At 37.0% G+C, this 19,025-nt stretch overlaps 1 protein-coding gene across 3 annotated transcripts; it reads left to right on the forward strand.

Moving 5' to 3' along the window:
- The first annotated feature begins 131 nt into the window (after nt 1-131).
- Nucleotides 132-17,426, forward strand: LOC111321653 (leucine-rich repeat-containing protein 49-like). Of its 3 annotated transcripts, none has more exons than XM_022924596.2 (19): nt 133-365; nt 485-559; nt 4,865-5,012; nt 5,214-5,480; nt 5,858-5,963; nt 6,189-6,392; nt 6,830-6,896; nt 7,487-7,630; nt 8,250-8,311; nt 9,143-9,290; nt 11,916-11,999; nt 12,082-12,146; nt 12,654-12,740; nt 13,286-13,499; nt 14,213-14,398; nt 15,044-15,153; nt 15,506-15,559; nt 15,647-15,722; nt 16,755-17,426. In XM_022924596.2, the coding sequence occupies exons 1-19, from the start codon at nt 312-314 to the stop codon at nt 16,953-16,955; spliced, it is 2,352 nt and encodes a 783-aa protein (XP_022780331.2). In that variant the 5' UTR covers nt 133-311; the 3' UTR covers nt 16,956-17,426. The 3 variants fall into 3 exon arrangements, with proteins under 3 accessions (XP_088612314.1, XP_022780331.2, XP_088612313.1); XM_088756187.1 differs by having other exon boundaries at nt 134-365; nt 12,657-12,740; XM_088756188.1 differs by lacking the exon at nt 14,213-14,398 and having other exon boundaries at nt 132-365.
- Nucleotides 17,427-19,025: the final 1,599 nt, after the last annotated feature.

The raw sequence follows: 19,025 nt of genomic DNA on the forward strand, positions 1-19,025 counted from the left end.
TTGTCGACACTTAAAATTCTTGTGCAAGAACCCTAAATTCTTGTTCAAGAATGCTAACCCTTTTGTCATAGCAGCCAGCCCCTTCCGGGTTACGTTGGACCTTGGAATAGATCAAACCACCTTATGATAGTTACATTAAGTAGTTACCTAAAATCCAATATGGCGGAGGTAGCCAAAAGGCTGTTGAAGGATTTGAATCAGAAAACTTAGAATCGTACCTCGAATCAGGGAAATCTTCTAATGGCTAGAGAAAATGATTGACTTAACTGGCTCGTCGGTGCCGGAAATCTGGTTTGCTTTCGTGAGAGGAGATGTACCATCATCCAAGTAGAGCGGCCAAGACAGGACGGGTGGTTGCTAGGGATGTAAGTTCAGTTTACATCAATCGCAGAAAGGTCATGCTAAGTGATGATTAACAAAATATTCTGTAATCCTGAATTCTGTACGTTTACTGCAAGATTTTTTGTTCCGCTATTCATATCAGGGTGCAAATTTCGGCTTGCAATACAGTTTGCAGGCTCAAGCAACTCCAGTTATTGAAAGACCTCCAGGCAAGCAGGCGAGTGCAGATATTTTAAATATTTGAAAGCTTAAACTTCACTCAGCTCATTTTGTTGTCGTAAGGATAAAAGTTGTGCCAATATGGAAACATCTGGTATTTTGAAATTTTTTTTTAGATACCGTGGTTAAATAGCAAAGGATCCTGATTGTTGGATTATTTCAATTTCATCTAAGATTAAAGATGACTGAAATATTTCTTCATAGACCGGTTCACGCTCTTGAGTGCATGCTGGGTAATTAGGGCAAGCAAATCCAAAATGGCGGATACGAACAACACTCTTTTGCTCGATCTGAATACTTATAGTTCAATATAGAAGTCACAGCTACATTTTGAGCTCTTTATGTTATTGCCATCTCGCTCAAAAGTCGTTGACAGTTCAATATCCCAACAACACGATCATGGCCACGCACCTCGAAGATTTTTTGGAACTTTCATGTGGGGAATTGCAGTTTTATCTTAAACAGCGAGGTTTGCCCTCTGGAGGGACACACTCGGATCTTGCTGCTCGTGCTTTGGTAGCTTTTGAACATAAAACGCCTATTCGAGATTCGGCCGAAAGCCAAGCCAAGTCACTACAAAATGAACATGTAGAACTACTACGCACATGCGGTATAAAGGATCCGTTATCCATGGTCGATTGGGAGGACTGTGTAACAAAGTGGCCGCATACAAACATTGGTCAAATATTCTCGTTTATACTTGGAAAAAAAGCTTTCGACACTGACTATATTGGTCAATATAAAATCAGAAAAGCGTATTCATACTTTAAAAGTGGTTTTGTGCACACTGTATACTCAAAAACAATTCATGGACAAGACAAAGTTCTGTTGTTTGCATCTGTCACTCCATCTCAAAGAATTCGCGAAGAACCTCATAAAGTGTGGATAATTTGTAAATCTCCCGGTGAAATTCTTGGGGCATATTGTAGCTGTACAGCTGGATACAGTCAGTGCTGTAATCATGTCATAGCCCTTTTATATAAAGTTGAGTTTGCCAACCAGAAAGGTTTCACAGATCCTTCCTGCACAGATAAGGCATGTGTGTGGAATAATACTAGCAAGAAAGACATCCAACCCATGAAATTAAAGGACATGGTGTTCCAAAGCCACAAGGTAGTCAAAGAAAACCCAAGTTATGCTATTAATAGCAAGGAAAAACAGAACTTTGATCCTCGGCCAGAATCCTTGAGGGTTGTTACCGAAGAAAGCAAGCAAAAGTTTCTAGCTTCTCTTCGAAACATAAATCCTGATGCTGTCATCCATATTTCATATGCACCACCAACTTCTGATGATGTTCCCCCATCACTACAAATTATAGCTGATGATATATCCTCTAAAAACAATGGTGTAGATGCTGATGAATTAGTGAGACAATTTCTGGAACAATTATCTTTCAATGACAGTAGCATTAAAGAATTAGAAAAGGCCACAAGGGATCAGGCTAACTCCAGTATATGGAAAGAGCAAAGAAAAGGTAGAATAACTGCATCTCATTTTCATGAAGTATACACAAAGACAAAAACAATTCTTAGAAAAAGAAAGCCAAATTGCAAAGTAACACCTCTTCTTGAGCGAATTTTAGATTGTACCGATCTGTCAATGATACCTGCCATTAAATGGGGAAGAGAACATGAGAGAGATGCTGCTGCATCATTCTTTGCACAAGAATCCAAAAAACACAAAAATGCAAAGCTTCAGACTTGTGGCTTGTTTATATCTAAAACTTACCCTTTTGTGGGAGCTACCCCAGATGGTATTTTTCACTGCGATTGCTGTGGTCATTCTTGTATTGAGTATAAATGTCCATACTCACTTGCAGACATGAAATTTGATGAGCATTGGAACAATACAACTTATCTAGAATTAGTGAATGGGAATATCATGCTCAAGAGAACCCACAGTTATTATTACCAGATACAAGGACAAATGGCCCTAACAGGATGTCCTAAAACCTTTTTTGTTGTTTGGACTCCACTTAGTGGTGCTCATATTGAAATTATTGAGTTTGATTTAAAACTGTGGCAAGATATCATACCAAATCTAACAATTTTTTTCAAGACTTATGTTGCTAGGGTGTTGCTAGGTACTAGGCCTATTTATTATTGTGCTGTCTGTGAAAAACCCTGTCTTGAGCCAGATGAAATTGAATGTGATGATGAAAACAGTGTTCAGTGTGAATGTTGTATGCTATGGTTTCACTGGGCCTGCTCAAATTTTGAACAAGAATCAACATTCATTTGCAGATTTTGCAATGAACAAGCAATAGATAATGATTAAAATTATAGAGTGGAAGCAATATGACCTCAACAAACTACTAAATAGTACAAAATAGTGCGGATGAAACCAAAACATTATAGTATTTAGTATTACTAAAGTTTCAAAGTTATTGTTTGAACATTGTTGTAGCTATATACAAACATGTTTGTGTAATTCCATAAAGGAATTGTATTCTAGAAGATGTGTAAATAAACTTGACTACCATAGCTTATAACCTGTGAGAAAATTGAATGGGAACATTTTGGACTGGTACAAAATGCAAACATAATTGATGAAATGAAATCTATGTACTCAAAGGCTTTTTCATATTACATATTGCTGCACAAATGATGATTATGTCATCCAAATGGGAAAGAATGCTAATGGGAATTTCTTGCTTTAACATAGCAAAGTCTTTAATTCGCTTGATAGCCTGCTCGACATAAATCCGTACATTAGCAATAAGTGATGTGTTCCTAACATCAGCACCTGACATCTGGAGATTGGAATGCTTGGAGGGTGGAATTGTTAGAGAACATTGGTAGTATGCTAACAGGTCATGAATCTTGAATCCCCTGTCTGCCATAACTTGGTCATGTGGCTGAAGATAGTTTAAGAAACCACTGTTTTCTACAATAAAAACATCAGATGACCTCCCACTGAAGGTCTCAGAGACAAATGATATGTGGCCATTTGGTGTTATCCCTATCAAAAACTTTAACGTGTAGTGTTGTTTGTAATTTGACCAACACATTGCCGCATTCTCTAAGCTTGATGGGGTTTCAGAGAATAGTTCTGTGCAGTCAATGATGACTCTACACTTTCTGTAATATCGTCGAAACATATCAGGCATATTTCTTTGAATTAAATACCTATCTGGCCAGGAAATCATCCACTTTAATTCTTTAGACATCAGCTTAACCCAAGTGGTAAAGACAGAGCTGACAGTCGCCTCGGAAACTTTGAACCTTAAAGCCAGATCAAATACAAAGAGTCCTAGCTTGATTCGCATCATGGTTAGCAAAAACTCTTGCTCCAAGGTTAGAGCTCTCTGTACATTATTTGACCTGGGCTTGGTGGTGTCCTTCAAAGCACTTTCTTTGTCTCCTTTCCAGTAGTGCATACACATGGCTTTTTCAAAGAGTGTATTAAACATCAATTGAAATGTTTCTACGTTAGGGAATCCAGTGAAACGCTGGACATCTTGCTCTGTTGTTAAATCAGCAAACTTCATACTTCCGTATGTTAGCGGATTTATTATCAAGCATTGAGTTCCTTCTTCTTTGAAGCTTGAGTTATTGGATGCCTCAGCAGTAGAGACAACTTCGTGTCTTGCCACAAGCTTTCTTTTCTTGGGTGAAGGTTTGTTAGAGTCACTTGGCACCATATACAAAGTTGGAGTTGGTGAGGAGTACGTTGGCTTTCCATATTGAAAGTGATTCGAACAAACAGTCTTGTAGTTGCCGGGTTCGAATCCAACAAGTCCTTTGGATATGCTGGCAATCCATTGGGCTCTTTTCTTTGGATCCTTCGGAATAAAATGCCAGCGAAGATTTTCGACATGTGACCGTTTCACTATCTTTTTTGGATATCTTGAGTCGTTGTTACAACCTCCAACACAACATCGGTAGTTAACCATTATATATCTTATTTTTTGACGCATTAAAATCGAAAATACAGAGCTCAAAATGTAGCTGTGACTTTTATCTTGAACTGTCAATACTAAAAATTGCGACCAGTTCTGAAACAAAGCCGATATTCATTAAGTATTCAGATCAAGCAAAAGAGTGTAGCCGAGCGTGTCCGCCATTTTGGATTTGCTTGCCCTAATTACCCAGCATGCACTCAAGAGCGTGAACCGGTCTATTGACTTGATAAGAAAAACTGCCTATCATTTTACCAATTTCACAAAGTATGTTCTTGCCATAACTTTTCATTTTCTGATTCCCTCATTTATTGCTGCATGTTAATTGTGGATGTGAGTACCATTAGGAAAACAACATTGCCAGATGTAATGGTAATGTTTCACAATATCTTAAAATTATAGGGGGTTCCAGAGTGGAAACAAAACCCTTACAGTCGGGAATCTGGATCTTTAACCAGACCAGCATCAAACACAAGGATTGAGAATGGAACAAAGTATCGGCACACCATGTCACCTCCTCAAGATATTGAACATCCTCCATCTATTTTACGTAAGTAATTCAAATGTTTTCCATTAAAATATAATTTTGCAATATAAAATTGAGTGGTTTAATTTAGCAAGATGGTTTAGCAACACTGGTCCCTACATGTAGTTGATTTGTGCTTTGAAAAACAAATGTATTAGACATTTAGCCTAACTCCATCAGGATGGTGTTTCATTTTATACCAATTCATTACTACACTTCTTTCAGAGTATTCTCATTCAAGTATTGATCCAGTACCAGACACAAAACAGCATTATGCCACAACATCTTTCAGAGAACTCCATAAGGTACAACGTCAGGTGTTGCAGCCAGCACCAGCCTTTGTTGCAGACCATTCTACCGCTATAACAGGAGCAGTGGCCATGAGTCAAATAACTCAGGAAGGTTCACATGATGATAGTCTACAAGGACGACAAACTTTAAGTGCAGGATCACATTCTCAATCCAGAAATAAAACACAGGTGTTTTTACCAGGTGGGAATTGTAAATATGCAAACAAAGCATGCAATAATTGAAATATCTGGAATTGTTATAAAAGTGCACTTTTTATATGTCTTACATTATCATTAGAAACTCTTTAGCTACAGTAACCAGCAGTCTTGAAAGCTTCTGGTAATGAGACCATGATTTTGTAATAGAAAAGAAGTTATTCTTCCATCAAATTAAGGAGAAGAGGATTTAGTGCTCCATGTCAATGCAAAATATGTGATACCCATCACACTTGCTGAATAAAAAAAGGACTAAGGCTTATTTACCTTTTGGAGAATTTATTTAAAATTTGAAATTATAAGGAACCAAAAAAATAGTATCCATTTTGTGACATTCATCCTCCCAGATTCTTTTCCCTTTAGGAGACAGAGTTATATTTGCTGAGTCACCCACATTTCCTGGTGTACCTATTGTTTACCGACTTCCTGAGGAAAGGCAGGCAAATCCTGACAGGCTCAACCTTGACAGGTATAGTACAGTACAGAATCATTAACTTATGATAAATGAATCACCCTGGTTATTCACACATCCATTAGCCTTTCTAAAACCTTTATTACAGCAGAAAACTTTAAGTCGGCAAGAAGGCTGTGAACTGTGTGTTGGAATGTCTAATAGGGAATGCAATACTTACAAGATTTACCCCCAAGGTATATCTGGATCAAAAAAAATCTTTTTCACAATTTTCCCTGCTAGGAGGAGGTTAACAATCTGCCCAATTCTGGAAGGTGAAGACTACCTGAGGCTTCTCAACTTTCAGCACAATCTAATCAGTAGAATCTCTCATCTGGAAAACCTGAAGAGGCTGATCTTCTTGGATTTCTATGATAACCAGATTGAAGAGATATCAGGTCTCTCTGCTCTGCGATCACTCAGAGTACTCATGCTGGGAAAAAACAGGTTGGTAAACAAAGGAACATATACAGCAATGTAATGATTTTGCAAAGAAAAACTACTAGAAAATTGTATCATATACCTCATTTGATGGTTTGACATGTAATACGCGTATGTAACTCACAAGTTGTGTAAAATGTTTCTGATGAGCAATGACCAGAATGAGCAATGAGCAAAATGTCAGCTCGTATTATATGCTAAACCATGGAATAATGGATTTATTATTATTAAAAAAGAAACATAAGTGTGCTTGATGACCAAAAATAATATTGTGGGCTTTGAAGTTTGTTGCTGGAAAAAAATTCTCTGAAAAGAGGGGGAAAAAATCAAAGATTGTGGGGATCATTTCTCCATATTTTTTCTGTGTTCTACAAGCATGGGAAGTACATAGCAAGTTGCGTATTTCCAGTGACCCTTGACTTTTCAGTTGTTTTAAACAACAGGATCAGGAATATCAGTAACTTGGATTCTCTCACAAAGCTTGATGTTTTGGATCTTCATGGCAACAAAGTAGGTTTTAAGCCAGTAACCCATGTTGTTAATGGCAATTATGGAGATGTTTACCTCAGAACTTACCATGGACTTATTTAGCCACATTGCTTGTGACAATTTTTGACAATTTTTTTTCCCATGAGTGTGTTTATTATCAGAAAATAGTATTAATATTTAGTTTGTGAGTACATACATGATAACCTAAGTAATCCAATTTTGGTTGAAAAAATTATTAAAAACTAAAACAAAAAAGAAGGGTTTGTTGACATCACTAATGTAAAGTATGCATACAAGTTAGGTAGCACATAATACCAGAACTAAGCCTAAGAGCATCACACAGAGTGGGAAAGAGTGGATAGGATTGTCCAGAACAGTTTGGTTTGTAGAACACCTAAAGTATTTGAAAATTGCATGCCCCGACAAACTTAGAAGGCTTGCAAACCACAACTGTTTGTTTCAAGTCTGTGAAATGCTAAAGAATGGCTATTGCTCAACCAATTGAAAGGTCAGACATGACTATATTATGCTCTACTCTACTTTCCTTTTGTTAACAGAATAACACCAAATCAATTTTTTTACAGCTGAAACTTTTTTCCATTAACTCTCAGATAATTAAGATTGAGAATCTTGGACATCTCACTGAATTGCGAGTTCTTAACTTGGCTGGAAATGAAATTGTTCATGTGAGTAATGTTAGTGGAATGAGGGCACTGGCTGAGCTCAACTTGAGGAGGAACAAAATTTGCACTGTGGTAAGTGCACAAATGCCCATGATTTTATCTGGCCCTTTCTTTGAAGAGTTTAAACCTCCCATACAGTTATCTAACAAAAGCAAACACCTCCTGTGGGCACCACTCTAACAAATTGTGAAAAGTTGGCATATAAATTTGCCATGGATAGAATCTCCCAGAAAGAATCGTTTCTTTTAGGGAAGCATGACCATTAGGAATTTTATTGGTGGAGACTTTTAGACATTTTAATATAAGCCTGATTTAACAGTTGTTCTTTTGTCATTGCTGAATAACAGTCATGACACAGCTTAAGAATGCATTCTGAGTCAGTTGATGTATTTGTGCATGGGATGCAACACAAAACAACTGAGGGCCATGACTCAAAATTTAGCCCCCGTTGGTCTGACAACTACTCCAGTATGATCAAGTTCCTGTGCTTAACATTTTGTTTGGTTATTTAATGGAGGTTACACTGTAAATTTTATTGCACTACCAGCATCTTTATAATGGTTTTTTTTTTTATGATTTAAAAGTACACAGGCCTTGTCTGATCTTTATGATACAAAGGAAAAACAAGTTTTACATCAGTCTGCTTTTAAAATTGGGTTTAAATTTTTCACTTTGTTCCACTGATTTCTAGGAAGAAGTTGATTTGCTGCCAAATCTTCAGAGATTATTTCTCAGTTTTAATTGCATCACAAGGTATGGACACTTGGCAAAATAAGAACACTTCAGGGGAATGTTACTTTGAACAATGTGGCAATTAAACAAAACACACTCAGATGTGATATTTGAATTTCCTTCATACAGTGGAACCCCTCAAAACCACCCTTGGGACTGGAGGAAATTTCCAGTTTAAAGGGGTGTCCAGTGTAGAGGGGTGTCTGGTGTGTTGAGGTTTTACCCATTAGGCAATTTTATGCAGTATAATGTATTGTCTGACTGTAAGTATCAGTACATGGTACATGAGGACTAATAAAGCACATCTGTAAAGGAACTAACAGCATGGATCACAAAAAAGGTTTTCAACATCATTTTATTTAATATACAAAAAAATTCAGTATTAAATGCAGGGTAATATGATTGCCACTTTAATTCATTTGTAGACTTCTTTCTTCTTTAAAATATCACCTACAGTTGATTTACTGATCCCAAATTTACTGCTTAGAGCCTTCAGTGTTGGTTTAGGCACTGATTCCACACATTTTATTAACTCAATTCTCTTCTCTAATGAAAACTCAATTCTTTGGTGTTTCACTGGTCTCTCAGATGTAGAGATGTTTGCTACTTTGTTTGTTTTTGCAAGTGATTTCACCCATAACATGACAGTCTCTTAAGTTTTTTTTTCTTTAATTCATTGCCACACTCAGCATATCAAAAGCATCAATTAAAATACTCTTCTCACAGACATTTCAATTAGGTTGAGTAAAGTTTCTGCTTTTCTGCTCCTTAGGTATATTATTTTGCTATTATAGTAGAATTTTTTTTATTACTCTTTTTGTTATTAACATTATTATTTTTATTATTATTCAGCTTTGATGACATTCAGTGCTTGTCAAACTCCTTGTCTTTAAATGAGTTGTCCATGGATGGAAACCCCTTTGCCACTCACTCCACCTACAAGCAGAGTGTTCTCAGAAATCTTTCAAGCTTGCGGCAGTTGGACATGAAAAGAATATCAGTAAGAATTTTGTTTATATTGTGTTTTGCAGGTACTATCAATCGCCATGGATTCGTACAGAGTAGGTACCTTACAGACAAAAGATGAGAAGGATACTTAGGCTTAGTATTATGTACATGTATATACCCTGCTGATGAATTGTACTTTTTGGGTGTGCTTATCAGCTTGCTCAGAAGTGATTAAGAAGTAGGAACAGCCGATGAGACAAAATAAAAAAATAAATTTTGTGTCAAGAGTTTGACTTCTGCCCATTTTTCAGAATATTGGCAGAAACATGTTGCATTGGTTTCTGTGTTGCATATACTAAACAGTTAATCACTTCTGTGTTGGGGAAAGTAGAAGACATTTACCTCCAATTCCATGGATAATTGTTAAGTAGCAAGAATTCTCATTTATGTGTCTAGTGGATTGATGAGTTTGAGTGAAAGCAATTAACTAATGCTTGTTGTGCTTGTTTTCACGATGGTGGGTTGAGAGTAACCATACATGTACTTGAACGGTGCTGGATGGCTGGACTCACAAGATTGATGATCTGGAAGATATAGAGGATATTACATGGTCACGTGGGAATACAAATTTTATCTTCTCGTGCTGTAAGTATCTCTCATGAGTGAACAAAGCGAACGAGTGAGAGATACTTTTAGCACGAGAAGATAAAATTTGTATCCCCAAGTGGCCATGTAATGTTCTGTTTATTTTATAGATACTGATGAAATTTCCACATAAAACGCAACTTTCTTTTATTCATTTTCAAAACAGCAAAATAGTGCAATTAAAGTGGTCACCTATCGCAAAATGTCTGTTACAAAAATTTTTTAAAACTCGGATATAAAGTTATAAAGGAGAAATAAAGACTAATACTAATATTTTCTGTTCCAAAAAGTCTAAATTCTAATGAAGAAAAGAAAAAAATAAAGATGAAAATAATCATAAATGGCTGACTATGTTAGTAACCATAACAACACCAATATCCTCACACGTTAAAGATGAAAATAGTATCTTCACTGCGTGCGATGAAGATATGATTTCTTAGTAAAAGGAAAAATCCTGGTATTTCATTGTTATCTATATAATAATTGTTTTGTATATGTGCATGATCCTTCGCAGTACAGCACTATTTAAGCAATGGTGAAAATCAGACCTGAAAAAAATTCAGGCCTGTACGGGATTTGAACCACTGACCTCTGCGATACTAGTGCAGCACTCTACCAATTGAGCTAACAAGCCAACTGGGAGCAGGCCATCAAATTAATTCGACATAAACCCGTAGATGATAAATCAAACAACAAATATATATGAAATACATATATATGTATATATATGTATATATATTCATATATATGATATAGATATAGCTCTTTGGCATACAAAGCTTTGCTTTCATGTCCAAATTGAGCACTCTATCTAGGATGAGTCATTGCCGTTGCAATTGCGCATGCTCGCTGGTTTACTCTAGTTTGAGCACTCTGGCATGGCTTAGACGATACCACAAAGGTTGGGTCGTTTGGGGTGACCGTCTCGGTTCTCCCCCATCCTAGCATTAGCACTGCACTGATGAGGCCCAGAAGGCCGAAACAGTACTGTCTGCAGTTAGTTATATTCATATATATGTATTTCATATATATTTGTTGTATAATAATTGTTTTATTAAAAACGTTAAGTTAAATTATTAAATTTTATTAAATTTTTAGCTCTCTTTTAATTTTAAGCAGACATGTATGCTTACCATATTTGTAGATTATGGTATATTGGCTGATATACCATAATGGCTAAGCCAATAAAAAGTCTTGAATTGCATTATCCAATGATCTAGTTTTTAAACAAAAACTGGATCATTGGATAATGCAATTCAAGACTTTTTATTGGCTTAGCCATTATGGTATAATAATAATAATAATAATAATAATAATAATAATTTAATATTTATATTACGCAAATTAACATGTCGATACGATCAAATGCGCAGCACAACACTGTTCGGGGGACTTTGGCCAGACAGCATCAGCAGTTTACAAACAATCGAAGGAAACTTATTTGAAGATGCCCCCTCCCCCCAATTCCCAGTAAACAGGCCAGACCACGTCACAGTAATCTCGTGAGTGGGTTCTTTAACGTCCCCTGTCTAATCAAATTATCGAATTATTAGATGCAGGAGACGGGACCTATGGTTTATTCGTCCTTATCCGAGAAGACTAGAATATCTATCCATTTCTTAGTAAAGGAAGGTAGCGCATTCTCCTCAGTTATTTTAAGACCTTGAGTGTTGGTCCGGCCGGGGCTCGAACCATCGAGCTCGACCTCCCGCACAACAGTCCAGCGCTCTAACCAATTGAGCTAACCGGGAGGCGGTATATCAGTCAATATACCATAATCTAATATCTGTACATTGTAACATCCGGTTTCTTCTTACAAAATAAAGTCGAGAAGATTAGTTTAATATCTTGGGGGCGTCTTTTTTAATAAAACAACTATTCCACTCGCGCTTGTTGGATATGAGATGATTATAGCCAAGTCGGCGCTACGCGCCTCGTTGGCTATCTATCATCTCATATCCAACGCGCACTCGTGGAATAATTGTTAAATATACAATTAGATAATGAGTAAATATGCTTTTGATTCACTCAGGACGAGGAAAAGAGAATTGCCTCAGTTATGGCCAGAAAAGAAGAAGAGAAAAAGAAGGAAATCAATAAATTAGCGGTACTGAAGGCAAGTTACCTATGAGCTGCTGGTGTGCAGTACATTTGTTTACGTTTGAATTGAATTTGTGTTTGTGTATGTGCTCTTTCAGGAGAAGCGTCGCATTGCTATTAACAATGCGCAGCGGCAGTGGGAGGTGACTCGCATCAAAGAAGTGTAAGTGCCGCAGTATACCTGCTTAACCTTTGCAATCTTGAAACGGTGAAGTGTAGGTCTATTCTCACTCAGGAAGAATGTTCGTCCGATATGCCTTTCTCTCAGGACAAACTTCATGTCGATCAGATTGGTCGGCAGAGGAGATGATATTTCAAGCGCTAAACGCTTGGTGAATGATTATGACTCAGGCTCCAAATACCATGATGTGGTCACTGTGGTGCTGTAATGCAGTTCAGCAGCTTATCGAGGATAGCATGATTTGTTTAATTACAGGAGAACCTATTTTTCTTCGATTAATCTGGGCTTTAGATAATTGAAAACGCTGGCATTTGGAAGTTTTAAATCAACAAAACACTTAAAGGCTATGACAAAATGCAAACACATTTATCAGTAGTAAGATTACGAGGTTCAAGTTTGTCCAGATGTAAAGGAATAAGTAAGATTTTCTTGGATACCATCTCCGTATTCAAAATACATGTGAACAACAAAGTTCTGTTTTTCTTATAGCAGTAGTAAGCCAGACTCTTTGCCTTCAAGAGATAACTTAGAAATTCTGCCTCAGATCTCTCGGAATGGGCTTCCTGATTCTACAGAGTAAGTACAGATACAACTTTTTTTGTTGTTGACGTATCTGTTTGAGTGGTACAGAAAAGCGGTTGCCGTATACTTTATTGCCCTCGGATCGCCTTTTGATCCTGATAACATCTTGAAGGAATCTCGTGTATTTTGTGGTCAATACGAACCGCAATTATTTTTTAAGTTTCTTGGCTAATGTTATCACTCAGTACCTTCCTTATTAACTAGCAGTAGGAAACGGCAGAATGAAGATTTGGTGGAGTAATAGGAGGTGGAAGTTTCTGTCTACTTTATCTCTTATTTATTTTAAAAGATACACTAGTTATGGGACACTTTCGAGTGATACATGTATGCCATGGAATATCCCACGAGTCACCATATGCGAGTGTAAAGCGGAGAAACGTGATGCAGTGTATATCATGAAAGTACAGTTTACAAATGTGATATTCATTGGTATATAGAGATGAAGATACTCATTATTATACTCAAATGTGATATTCATTGGTATACAGATATTGTGATTATCTTTTCACAATAACAAAATATCATTTTGTTTTATCCAGAGATGCTGTCCCCTCCCCTCTGAGTATTTGCCACTTGGCCGAGCTGGATAGTGACACTTTGTTCTTGTATGGCCCAGGCTCCCTAGACGCGCTGGATCGTCACTGGGGTAGCCAGGCTGTACAAGCTGTCAGTGCGATCTCCTTTAAATTTATCAATTTTGACAACATCGTTCCCCAACTGTACAAGATCAGGGCCCGCTTTCCCTCCCTTGTGGTGAGTACTTCAAGGAAAGATTTAATGGGTCCATGAAATATTGAATTTGTTAATGGAATGAAAGACGTCATAGTTCGGATTAGAATCGAAATAGTTCTGAGCTATTTAGAGTTGTTGTATCATCTTTGCATGATGTGGTATAAGAACACTTCCCCGATTCTTTCCTCTGTTACACTAAGCAGTTCTTGTAGTTCTTCTCACCTATCTGTTTAGTCTTTGCGAGGCAAGTGTTGTAAGCTTTGAAAATGCGACAACAGAAGACCAACATTGCTTTGCAACTGAATCGTGCGGGAAATAATAATAATAATAATAATAATAATAATAATAATAATAATAATAATAATAATAATAATAATAATAATAATAATAATAAAAAAACATTAGAAAATCAGCATTCTTTGGGAGTTTACACTAGTCGTTGGAGGACTTTGCAAGAAATGTAGTAAGATTTGTTATAATCTTTTTAAAATCTTTTGTGACTCGTGCAAATTTATTCGAAATCGTGTAACTCTTGTTGCAATAAAACCACTACACAAGGAGGACGGAGGAGTTTACCTTTCAGGAGCATTACACTTTTCAGGAGTTTTAGAACTTTTATCGTCGTAAAGTAATGAAAGTTTGCATATTGGATGATGTGAGAGCATATAACTAGAAGTCCCTAAACAGAGCCAAGCCACTAACCAGATCGGTATTTCTTATTTTCGTTTTGGTAGGGTCTTATTTTTACAGAAACTAACATTAAAAGTCTGCAGCAAATCAATTGTTTATCCCTGTTAAGAAGACTTGAACACATCTCCATCAGTATTGAGGGAAATCCCATAACATCGTTCACTCTGTGGAAACCTTTTGTGTTGTTCCGTCTGGCACATTTCTCTCTCAGAAAGATCAATGATATTGAGGTTAGTGGTTGGTGGATTCTCGCTCAGCCGTGTTAACTCTTTACCCCCCCCCCCTCCCCTGTGAGTGGCCAGCATCTAATTTTCTCGTCAGTATCAACCCTGAATCACACATTAAGGTCACGAGAACAAAGGAAATGATCACCAAAAAAAGATCTTGATTGTTAAACAAAGTCTCCTTGTAAGCACCTTAGGATCGTTTAGAGGAAAGTATGGAGAATATGCATACTGATGTTAGGTTCTAAAGTGGTGATGAAAAATCAGTTTCAGTAGATAGCTCAAACTCAAATAACAGTTCAAACTTAGAATTCAAAGACTAACTAACTGTTAAACACAGACAAACTAATTTCATACTTTACAACAAATGAATTAATAATAATTATCAGCCAATACTGTACGACTGAGCGGTGGTAAGGCGGGTTAGGAAAACGCACTCCGCTAATGATTCTTGATTTGAGCTCGGCTTTGTGGAAAAGAAAACTAAAAGACTGCTTGGAGCCCAATCATCAGTCTCTTGGACATGCGTATGCAATTGTCTTCACTTTTCCTTTTATTCAAGTTTTTTCCGTGGCAATTATGATACAAAAGAATCGTGACAAATGTTCTTGCTTGTCCTGTTATTAAAGTTGTTTTCTTGCTCCTTGCCAGGTCACAGCTGAAGATAATGTCAATGCGGAGAAACTGTTTGGGACCTTGGCTCATATTACCACATCACAGCTGCCTCAATCCAGGCTTCTTACCATGCTAGGGGATTCAAGGTCAGTTTTGCCACTGTACACTTCGCAATTCGGTTGGTTTCGACCCTTTGCTGACTATTAGAATTCCGTCCCACAGAGAAACGCTCTTTATATTCTCTGGCCATTTCATTCCGTCATTGAAAGAAATATGAACTGGGGACCGACATATGACTACCATGGAAAATAATTGTTTTTGTATGCCGTTTACCCTGAACTATAGGTAATCTAGTTCCATGCAACTGGACTCTGACTATTTTTCAGTTTGCAGTTTTGGTGTCATAACTGTGTGAATCATTTCATAATTTTCTCTCGTTCCATTTACGCTTTTTATGCACTAGATATTTCAATCACCTCAATTATTTGATCATTACAGACGGAAGCAAGTGCTTGACGCTGATAAAAAGAAACCCGAAGGAAAACACGAACGGTGATAATAATCACATCAATAAGTTTTTGATTGTGAGGCTAAGCATTATAAAATACTAAGTTTTGTCGTCTTTTGTTTATCACACAGGGCGCCTTCGAACGAATCTGTCAGCCGGGCAGGACTGCAGTACTGGCCGGCTGATTCACAAAATACTCACGGCCAGGTAAATGTAAATACATAATTTAAGTAAACTTCTTATATCGTCGACTGTAATTCTCAGAATAAGCGCTTTCTCGCAAAACAAATTAAGCTCCTTTGCAATTGGCACCCTCGCCATTTCTTGCTTGAATGCTGAGTAAGGATTTGAGGAATTTAATGCCAAAAGATCTGTTCACTCCTACGCCTGTGCTGCGTATTTAAGGACTTACATTTTGATTGGTTGTTACTCATGATCCATTGGAGGACAGACGCATAGATGACGTCACCATCAACAACATTTTGCATGTTTCTGATATTTAACAAGTAGATTCCATGTTGTAGAGTGCTTGTTCAGTAATAGATCCCAGATGACGCCAAAATGTATGGTGACGACAATAAGGTGGCACACGCGGCGCAGCCGAGTGTGTCACTCATATACTGACGTTTTCTGTGATTTATGACTGTACAGACCCACGGCAACATGGAATCTCTCTGTTTTACAAGCGTCTGTCCTCCAATAGATCATAAGTAAGAACCAATCAAAATACTTGTACAATTCAGCCAATCATGTATAAAACAAATCGATTCCATGTTGCCGTGCGCCTGTTCAGTAAAAGATCACATAAGACGTCAGCTGTCTTTATTGTTTTCGTCATTTTCTAATGGGTCAGCTTTACGATACTAAATATAAAACGTTCTATTACTGAAATCGAGTATGGAGTTTGAAGATCTTCATTCCTCCTTCTGATAGTTGAACTGTATAAATTGTCAAAACATTGCCTGAGTCAGTGACCAAAGGATTTCTCAGTATTCGGGCGTCGACTCCAGCTCTCGTCTAAATTTCCTTTTAAGGCAAGTTCTTGTATATTTTCAGGATGTGCACCATAGCATCTGTCGTTTAACATGCTTCATTTGTTGGTACACTCAACATATTTGATCTTATTTGAACGTACCCAACTTGAAATTCCGCCCAATTGAATAAAAGTTGGCCCAACGACGAAAGCTGACTTTTTTACTCGAAGTAACATTTCCAAATATTTCTTGTTTTATTTGGTAGGAAGCAGAAGAAAGGCGCACATTTGCTGTGAATTATATGAAGGAGATTGCACATACGGCTATACTTGCTGACCGAAAGAAAAAGAAACTGAATGAGATATTCCCAGGATTGTTAAGTAACATGGTTGAAAGAGCTCTAGCAGACTTAACTGATTTAGACACTTTTATGAAAAGCGGCTATGAAGAGGTGAAAAGCAAGTGAAACTGAAGAAGAAAAGTGTAAGAAAAGTAAAATTCGTCACCTAAGAAGCGCTTTCTGTGTAACTGACTGTAATATAGCAAAATGAGACTTTGAAAGTCTGTAACACCCTCGGCATTCACAGCGATGAAGCAAACAAACTGAATAAAGCCAGGACGGGAAAAGAAAACAGAGCACACCGGGGAACTTTAACAGTTATGTCTGAAGCTATAGCCGTTCTATCGAGGTAAACAGAATATCTGCGATTAATTGTAATAAGCGAGCGATATTTTTTCAACGATGAATTTCTTAGCACAACGTGCTATTCGATGTTTCACTCGTCCACTCCACTTATTATTTCAGAACACCTAGCAAAATTATTTGTATGTTTGAATTTGTAGATACTATATAAAGTTTCCCAAGAGTTTTCCTCCAAGAAGAAAGTATGAAAAAATTGTGTTCATCATAAAATACTACTAAAGGATTGTTTCTGTACTCTTTGTGATGTCTGGTGAGATATATGGCGGACTCCCCGAATCCTTTGCGAATTTTTAGGAACCATTTGTAGCGTGAACATCAACTGACAGTCACTGATAGGTCAGAGAAGCACGTCACAGCTTGCTCATATCTAAAAACTTTGCGTAAGTTTTTCAACTGCATTCAGGGCTATTCCTTCTCAACCTTGATCCCTTTTGGTATTTATCTACCTTGGCAAATTATTATTTTAGGGGTTTTCTTCCAATTGGCAACAATACAGCTTCTTTGATTACAAAGCGATAAGGCAAAAAGGTGCTCTTTACTGTCCCGCTCTGCCTCAGACGATTCCGTATTTTTATCAAACAAGTCAATCAATCAATGAGATTAACTGAGATTATGAAGGCTTTGAAAGATTTATCTTCCTGTGTTGGATTTTCAAATATTTTTAATTAAATTACTAGTAATATGATAACATATTTAGGAGCCAGCTTGTAATTCTGATTAGTTTTGGCGACACGTCGCTGACCAACTTTTTGAGTTTGTCACCCACTTTAATATTGATAACGTTGCTAAAATCACCCTTGCGGAGCTTGTGGCAATTCCTGCAGTATGTTTATTCTGTGCAAAAGTTAAACTAGTTCACTATATTGCCTCAAGGAGTTTCGCATCAGCCACCATTTTCGAAACTGTGAACCATTAAAGTAGTCAGTGGACCCTAAGAAGGAAAACACTGGAACATTATTGGTCAAAACTTGATTACTGATGGATTCAACTATACTACATTAAGGTTTAGAAGAGGGAAATAACAAAAAAAACAAAAAAAAACACGTGAAAAAGATATAGAGGAAATGGTATTTAGGGGTTATCTAGTCTCGAGCAAGCCAGGATGTAGATCGAGAGTATTTATCTTACTTATCATTGCTTATCTAAGCCTAAGCTGCTTTCGTGAAATCGAGAACATCGAGAAGGTCTTCTAATGTTGATAAGACTTTGTCTCGTCACTCAAATTGATTTAACTCAACACATGAAGCACACTTTCTCTGGGGGTAGGTCATGTTTTGAGTATTTGCTTATTGATTCTCCTATTTTAATCAATGGCGTGCAGGTCAAATTTCAGTTGTTTGCTTCTGTATTTGACAGGCAAGGAATCTTGGCTGCAAAAGCCAATTCTCTCAAGTTTTGGTCCGTATTCAATGGTTTGAGATATGGGATAATTGTAATCAATTCTTAAAGAACATTTTTTTTCCCGTAGCTCATTAAGCGAGAATTAAGGAACGAAAGCTTAGTATCAAATGAATGACAGTGTGCGCAAACCGACAAACATATTTTAAACAGTGTTCTTAGGAAGACTACTTTGTCCACTAACTGAAGATCGTGAAACCCACTAAACGAGAGATGATTCAGACAACTTTTCCTAAAAATTTCAGATGAGAGAGTGAATTCAACATTTTCATTGAAGAATATATTCAGAATTCTATAAAACGATGTGAGAGTCGCAACGTCGGTAAAAGAGGATGGACGTGTTGCAGCTAGGCTAAACATACATGTCTTTTGTGGAAAAATAATTGGAAAATTAAAGACAAATTTAAGATCGTAAAAAAAAGGTTTTATGAAAGT

The sequence above is a fragment of the Stylophora pistillata genome, chromosome 4, assembly GCF_964205215.1.
Source record: "Stylophora pistillata chromosome 4, jaStyPist1.2, whole genome shotgun sequence".
NCBI lineage: Eukaryota > Metazoa > Cnidaria > Anthozoa > Scleractinia > Pocilloporidae > Stylophora > Stylophora pistillata.

What these genes read in the sequence shown, in the direction of transcription:
- LOC111321653 (XM_022924596.2), top strand. Translation starts at nt 312, where the DNA reads ATGTACCATCATCCAAGTAGAGCGGCCAAGACAGGACGGGTGGTTGCT. An exon ending in TGGACATGAAAAGAATATCA is followed by an intron (nt 9,291 to 11,915) that starts GTAAGAATTTTG and finishes TGATTCACTCAG; the next exon opens with GACGAGGAAAAGAGAATTGC. An exon ending in ATAAATTAGCGGTACTGAAG is followed by an intron (nt 12,000 to 12,081) that starts GCAAGTTACCTA and finishes GTGCTCTTTCAG; the next exon opens with GAGAAGCGTCGCATTGCTAT.